Here is an 8,389-nt window from a genome sequence, read left to right as displayed (position 1 = left end):
TTGACCTGTCCAACCATAGTTGTCTGTTGGAGTAGAAATTAGCTCTTAATGAGCTGAGGGGTGTGAACCGCTCATTGTTCATTTATCTATTCCTAGCAGTGACTGACAGCAATGTATTGTTACGCATCAGCCTTGCACACTGTCCAGGTTTACAATCTGTTAAGGTTCTGCAATCTGGGAGGCGCATGAGACGTAATCGAAGAGTACTTTGTTCCAGTGTCACCACTGAACGCATTCAGGGAGTAGAAGGGCTGATACCACGTGCTGGCGAAGCGGACGCACACGGACTTACGTACATTGCCGCTCATCCTCAAGTCGTTAATTAGAGTCAGCTACAGAACTCTACCATCGTTTGTAGTGGAAAGGAGTTCTTTTCGATTCGCTGGGACACATCGTCCGTCAACCGCTCGTTGCTTCTTCCAGGTGGGGAATGTAGCTAGCACCATTAAGTTTCTGTCGTTTGTGGTTCGATTCATGGTCCTCATTGGATCCCACAGGCTCCTTCTATTCTTGTTTGTTTGGTTTGTTGTGGTCTTACCCATCAAGACTTTTCATGAATTTGGATAGTTTCTGCGGGACTATGCTTCCGTTTGAGGCGTTGCTTGCACTATCCGAACATGATACTAGAGATGATCAACTGAAATCAAACAGAATACTGGAACCAATCATAGTGATCCTTTTTCTCTAACACTGGTCGGGTGGACAGAAAGCGCTCTCTTGTGAGAGCTTTGTGCAAAAGCAGCCCCGTCTCATTAGCCATGGATAAGTCTCAAACACTCAACAGTGCACACCCGGTCGTTCACTCGTTTCTGAACTTTGCTAACCTTGTTTTTTTGCTTTACATGGACTTAGTTCACCCAAACAAATTGAATGTGAATATGCTCACACACCGTATAACATTGATTGTTGTGGCAAAGGTAAAATTCGAGCGGCGTCCGTTCAGTTCACTCTTCGGGCTACATTGGTTGCCTTTTTGTAACGTACGTTACAATACACGTTGCTTCGTCAAATTGTGCACAATGTACTTAAAGTATACCGTTATTCAACACTTTTTTGTTTGCTGCTCATTACTCGGTACCAGCTACTCGGTTTGTGCCCTTTGGTTCACGAAAACGGACAGGGCTTCAGCTATATATGTTTATTCCGTACTGACATCCAAATTAGATAAAACCAAATGTCTTTTCACTCCGGTTGTTTTTAGTAGGTGATTTTACTAACAACACAGGTCATTTATGAGCGAAGTTCGGTACTAGAATGGGGCGAGATCGGGATATCAAACTCGTCCCTGGTTATGGAATTCTAATCATACTCTTCTGATCGACTCATTAAGGCAGTTATAGTTCATATAAACGATATTAATCATAGATAACTTGCTTTCCCAAGACAGTCCCTAGTAAACGCCCTATGTACAAGTTGGGTTTCGGTCAAGCATGTTCGCTCGTTTTATTCTCCTGACGAGAATTACAGCTGTACTTTTACGTCGTGATTCTACTGTATCCATTAATGTTTTATTCCTTTGTAGTTCTTGCCACCTGACCGCTCGCCACAAGCTTTGAAAAATTTACGACGACTTTCCGTGTTAAAGCGCCTCGCCCCTGCTCTGCCCAGTACGCGAAAATTACCATCGCTTAATCCGTTCTTTCTCTCCGATGTCCACAACTTGCGCGACTCCGTCAGCCTCCTTCACAGTCCATATTCTCAGCATAACTCCCTTGAGCACACAGTGCGCCAAGACGGGCTTTTTACAGCTTTGATGAATATTCCCTCATCAAAAGAGATAGATTCTACGTTCATGACTCATTCATTACCCACAAGTACGGATTTATTCCTGCATAAAGTAGATTCTTCACAGTGTAACACCCTCGTAACAGCCTTTTTTGACCGTGATTCAGGTATTTTTGGCCTGTATGACATTGGTCAGTTCCCCTCATGGTTTATACTCGGTGCTCCTTTGTTTTCCGATCGTTTGTCCACTTTAATTCGAATCGCATCACTCGTTCAGAACACCCCGGATTCCCATGACCAATGTATATCTAAATCTGGTGATATTTCCGTCACCGACCGTGTGCATTGCATCCTGAACAACTCTCTCCGGAATACCGATTCGAGTGCATCCGTTTCTCGTATGTTCCGTGATGTACCCCACCCTTATTTTCTTTGTTTGTAAGTATTCTCAGAGCTGGAACCTACCCCTCCAACCACACACAACTGCGTTTTCTTTGATATTTTACTTTGGTGACCTTCCGAGATCAAAGCTTCATAGTAGAATAGATTTTCATAAAGTAGCGCCAACGACTTTTACACTCGAAATTCGGTGACGTGTTGTAGTGACTCGAAATAGGCTTTCGTTTCGACCAGTATAGCTCATTTGTCTGTTTCTCGTCTTATTGATGAAAACCCTTGCCCCTGCCTGATATGGGCCTAAAACTGATTGGATTAGTTTCTCCAATACCGGGAGTTGGGAGTCATATTCAGGTGGATATTCCAATCGAGATTTCATGCAAACCGCAATATAGAATTTCCTATGGCTCCTGCAATTACTTTGACTCGAAATTAGGAAGCTGCGAGCTTATGCTCTCCAACGATTTGGTGGCAGGTGTCTGGACGGGTTGCACACAGCCAAGTACCAACGTATTCTGCCGAAGGGTGTTTAGACGCCATCGTTTTGAATGCATAATATTCCCTCTGTACACTGACTTACAAAGCAGTTGGGTGAATCTGCTTTTGTTAGAGAAGTGGCCGTGACAGTCCGTGTAACAAAGATGTAGTAGTTCGTCAGTTGCGAGTTCCGTGCAGATGCACAGAGCTGTTTTGTTGAGGTTAGCTTTTCTTGGAGTTTCAACCACCGTTTCTCTAAATTCGCAACTGTCCTAAACTAGCTTACTTCTGAAAGCCTGGCCTTCGTGGGTGGTGATGATCTTGTTAATACCTATCATTTGTTTGATTGCGATGATGACAATGTGAAGTTCTGTACATCAAAAGGCATGTATTGCAAACCTGAAGCTATTTTGAAAAACTCTTGGAACCGATTGAGTAGTCATCGTTTTCGGGCAAGTTTGATAACAACCGGTAGATTTATTGCTGGGCAACGTTTAGCTTTTGACACGAAAGATTCGTCAGACCAAGTGACTGGGTTACGAGGTTGGTCGAGATTTAAGGCGAAAGGAGAACCAATCAGCTAAGGCAAGCTAAATCTGTGTTAGGTGTCGGCCAAGGGATATTGTGCGTTAGTGTTTCAGCAAGTGTTACGTTGATGGGGAAACCTAAATGGAATTGAGTACAGCTTAGAGTCTAGTGCTTCTGGTTCACATGATAATCCCTCTTGAGCGTCGTTTGTACTTTTCGTCCGTCTGTGTGGGTGAGCTAGTGCTACGGTAGTTATCGAAGGAAAAGGGATTCTTTGACCTTTGATCACATTAGGATTTCCACCCCCTGATTTTGCTAATGATTCTACGCGCATTGACAACCAAACAGTAACGTGTCACCTCGGTTTATCTAAGACCGCTCTCCATACGCTCGCCTGTTCCACACCCTCGATTCTATTCATCCTCGGTAATTTCCACCGCCTCGGCTATCAGCCGCTGTAGTGTGAATCGCAGTGCCGGTCTCAAAACTTCCACATTCTCCAGATCTATTCTGTGTCCTGTTTCTAACGCATGTACCGCCATAGCTGTCCTTGATCAGCTTTTGGTATTCCGTATTTCTTGTTGTGCTCACCACTTCTAGTGTACAATTCCATGGCAGTTTGTCCTATGTAAATCTTAGTGCAATCGTTGCAATTAATTTTATACACACAGTCCCTAGTCCTTTCAACTGGGAGGGAATCTTTCAATTTACTAAAAGTGAGCGTAGCGTTTTTCACTTCTGGAAAGTCGCTCTAATGTTGGCTAACTTCAGCAGTCTTCGAATAACCTCCGATATTCCTGTTTTATATGGAATGACTGCTGTGCTAATCCATTTCTTACTGGATCTAGATACCGGAATCAATGTCCTTAATTGCTGCCTCATCAAACTCATCGGGTATCCAATTTTTTGATGCCTGTTGGCTGCTGTTCGGTCACTCTCTTCTGTGCACAGCGCTCTGACTCGACTAAACATCAATGAGACAGTATTGGCGTACACAGAACTCGGGTGTGCTGATGAGTAGTTTAAGACGGTTCTTGTGTCTGTGGGTCCTTGGTAGATAGTTGTTTTTCAATTCTCCACCACTAATGTGTTATACGGTCCAGGAAGGGTAATTTTGCCCGAGGTGGACTCTATCTTCATGCTAAACTTAATGTATTTAAACTATTGAGGTAGTCGTGGAAGCTGTTCACGTTATCACGCTTAATTACAATAAGGGTACCGTCAACATACCGCCAAAAGACTTCCGGTGGACAATGATATCTGGTCAAGGTTATTTTTGTTGGAAGCCCTCCATATAAAACTGGGGATATTGGAGATCCTTGTTCTTGTGAGTAAGCAGTTGTGTCAAAAACAAACTGATCGAGATTCAAACACACTCTTATACCCTCAACTATTTCATCCACCGAGTGCTGTGTCCCTGAGTGTCGTGTCTGTCACTAACAACCTCTTAGTTGCCTCCAACCTTGTCAGTCATTTGACCTGACGAAGCTATTGTGTCCAAAGTGAAGCGTTGCGTGGCAATAAATCTACCTATCTCCACCAAACTTTTCCGGAAACTAAAGCGATTTTGTTCAGATGCGCACATCAAATTTTTTTTCGGATTGCGTTGGCGCTAGTACAAACGAACACTAGAATCCTGCTGTACGAATACTGACCAGTGCTCCATGATCCCTGTCAGCCTTAATCGCTGTTCGACTAGCCGATTACTGCCACTTTCGAAGCATCATTTGTTGTTTTGTACCCTACAGCGCTTTTCACTCCAGTTGGGCTCACAGTATGGCTTGGCTGTTTTCCGCTGATCATGGATTTTTCAGGACTTGTGTGGTTCAATATGAAAGGCTCAATGCTCCTATGACTAGTAGTTGCACAATAATATCTTGGCCACCAATGTGGGAACGGTAATGGGCTTAACCTGGTAAGAGCAACCAAAAGTTCACTTTGTGCTGGTTGTTTTCAAACTCTTGAAATGACCACAAGTTCCCGTTCTGATCAATCGGCGACAGTTCGTATTCGCAACCTAACCATGCTAAGGTTAGTGCGGTGGTCTATCCACTCACAATGCACGCTTGCCCTATCTCCATAATACGGTGTGAAACATCCGCCCATGGACACTAGTTGTACAGAGGCTCAGTTAACGCATGGTTATGAAACTAATGGCTGGAGTTCTACATTTTCATTAAACCGACAAATAAACGTTCAAAGCCTGTCCCGGATCTAATGAACGATTGGATTGAGCGGTTTCAAATTGCTTACAGATCATCTCAGGTAGTTCCCCACTAGCATCTTCAAAATGCAAGTAAAAGAAATCGAAAAATCGAATTGTTAGTTGTAGCATAACTGGTATGGCAAGAGAAGGAAGCGCGAGGGCTGGGATACTTCCAGGTTGCCCAAGCCTAGGCAGCGGAAGTCGAAAAATAGAGGTCGGATTCGAACCACGAACCTTCCGGTTAATAAATTTGCGCTCTATCCACTGGGCCATCCAGTCACCGCCTACTGAAAGATCTACCCACCGCATGCAATGACTGGATTTGTCCAGAATGCTGTAGTCAGGCTGATCATAAGGTCCTTACTAGTTAGCGTTGGAGGTATTTTAGTCTCCAATAGTATGCGGTGGAATTTAGGTGCTCTTTTTCGTGACCCTGTATCTACAGTATACGGTAGTATACGGTTTACTCAAATGTCGCTAAATAAAGACATGGATTCACAAATAGAAAAGAGGCCGTTTTTTCACGATTTATCCGTATTGAAGTACGACTATTTAGCTACTTTTCCAAACTCGGGTAGTCAATCACGCGAAGGCATTGGTACGACATTTTTTGCTCATTGATGAAAATCTTGGAGATTAACTGGCATGTTGCGTAGTTTCTTAGGCTTCAGTTCATGCAGATAATTATTCAGATTTTCATACGAACCTTCAGTGAACTTTCAAGTATAGTTTTTACTTTCCTAAATCTTAACCAGTATTTAGGATACGATTCAAAAAAAGGATTAAATTGAGAATCGGAGAAATATTCTCCTGCGTCCCATATTGAGCCCTGTGTACCATCCATCCACTCAGGATCAGCCATTCATTCACGAATCAATATGTGCGAATGTAAGCCTCGTATTTGGAGTGGAAATTCCGTGCGTATTCCACAGCCGGTCTTCAATTCAGATTGATGTTCGAAATTGCTTTATTCAACCTATAACTTACCTCAGTACAAATAACACAATAACGGGAATTAACCTGCCGTCGATTATTATTGTACAGATTTCGCGGGGTAGCTGAGAACTTCGTTGTGTTCATATGTCCAAACTTTGTATCCAGTGTTTACCACGCGAATTTTCCCGAAAACGTTTCAGCACGCGGATGTTTGTGTAACCGGTAAAATCGTTCGAGAGAGATTCTCGCCCACGACTGGTGATGTAGTTGCAGAGTCATTGCCTTCGCCAGTAGAAGATTCCAGCACTTCACCACCAGCTGCGTTACATGAGTTGTGCTTTTATGTCAAAAGGATTTTCCACTCGTTATTGGTCTGTCCGTGAGTAGCCTTTGGCAACAGAGTGCATCCCAGGGCATTTTTAAATGAGACCGAGAAGAATTGGCTCGAAGTTTGAAAGGCACATCATGTGGCCACCCACCCGTTGCTGGCACGCAAACTACTTTTGCACCCTAGAGTGAGAGGGTAGTTATCTTTCCAAACATGGACCACCTGCGGGGAACGGGGCAAGATATCTCATGTCGTTGAGGAGCTTGTGCTTTTAGCGAAATACACTCATTTGCAAACTAATTTGGTTTTGCGAGAGACTCACCTGGAACCCAGCTGAATCTGTCGTTTGTGATGTTTCCAGGTAACTGAGTGTGCTGCACAAGGCCGTCTCATGTTTCAGTTGGCACGATATTCGAGATATCGCAGTATATTTTCACAAAGGAAATTACTCACAAGGTTACTGAAAACTCTGACAGCCCACGACCGGTTTCGCCCTTCTTTGGGCTCATCAGGTAGCCGCACTCCTCGAGTTTCCGTCAACCTTATGTTCTACTTGAAACCAAATTACACGAAATTAGCGATATCTCGAATAACGCAGCGACTGGTGCAGTACATTCAGTTGCCGGGAGACATCACAAACGATAGATTCAGCTGGGTTCTAGGTAAGGCTATTGAAAAAAAAACAAATTGGTTTGCAAATGAGTGTATTTCGCCAACTTCGTGCGATTTGGTTTCAAGTAGAACATAATGTTGACGGAAACTCGGGGACTGTGCCTACCTGATGAGCCCCAAGAAGGGCTAAACCGGTCGTGGGCTGTCGACGAATTTTCAGCAACCTTATGAGCCTGTGCTTTTCTTATCTTCACGCTCTCTGGTTTCTCAAATGTATTTGGATTCAGAGAATAACCTCTAGAGTGTGGAGTTTTCATTACAAATAATGTCTAATCTGACTGTCAACTTATGTATTCCCCGTGAATGGTCGATTACTTGTGTGGGCTCCACTATTTGAATGTAACACAGTGTAGAAGGGTACTTATAAAAAAAGTTAAGCAGTAATATGTTTGTCCAAAATTGCTAAAGGTGACTGATTATAAAAAAATCCATCGTCTTATATTCATTCAGTTTCTCCAGCAACAAGCCTTTCATGGTTAAGTGTGACTGAATCATTCTTTGGTGCTGTATTATACGTTCGGTCATCAAATATACAGTTGTTTTAACGAGCGTGGTTTGCAAGGAAAATGTGGCAAGAAAACACGACAAAAGTACACATGAAATTTTCGACTGTTCGATGTTCGCCCTGAAAGTATGACCCTTTACTTGTAAAGTCAGATCGATCAACCTCTGGGATTGCGTTACCAAACTGCACCAAGATGACATTCACTACTGAACACGCCCAGGGTGACAGTAGTCAGTCAGTCATAATCAAATGATGTCTTGGTGGTTGGACGTGTGAAACTCAGCGTCCTGCGTGCCACAGCGTCGTCCTAGATCACCTTCGTCGTCAAAAATAATGCCCAAATAAACCTCAGAAGATACGTGGATAGAAAGCATTTGACGCCTAATGTACCGGACTAGCAAACTACGTTCGAATGCAAATATCAATCGTAAAATGCTGTGTACTTGTCGTACAGTGATTGTAGCTGCCACAGTTTCGTTCGACGATGATTTACGGAGATGGCTAGATAACTATTTATTGGAGGCGGTAGCTGATATAATTTATTTGTAAATACAGAGTTGTCGGTGAAGTAAGAGGGATTTCCTATCCCCGAAAAAAATCAATCGGAGCAGAGCAA

The 8,389-nt window shown here is 43.3% G+C and overlaps 1 protein-coding gene across 1 annotated transcript in view; it reads left to right on the top strand.

Annotated features, from left to right (window-relative positions):
- T265_12453 (hypothetical protein) overlaps positions 1-2,289 on the top strand; it is a gene marked incomplete at both ends in the record, with an annotated part of 17,345 nt that extends 15,056 nt beyond the window's left edge. The window contains one exon of the mRNA XM_009163869.1: positions 1,523-2,289. Coding sequence (XP_009162133.1) covers positions 1,523-2,167 — 645 coding nt within the window. The remainder of the gene's footprint in view (positions 1-1,522) is intronic.
- Between the last annotated feature and the right edge of the window lie 6,100 nt (positions 2,290-8,389).

This window comes from Opisthorchis viverrini (genome assembly GCF_000715545.1).
Source record: "Opisthorchis viverrini unplaced genomic scaffold opera_v5_1, whole genome shotgun sequence".
Classification (NCBI taxonomy): domain Eukaryota; kingdom Metazoa; phylum Platyhelminthes; class Trematoda; order Opisthorchiida; family Opisthorchiidae; genus Opisthorchis; species Opisthorchis viverrini.
The sequence above is the reverse complement of the archived record's forward strand: the minus strand, read 5'-3'. Positions and strand labels throughout refer to the sequence as shown.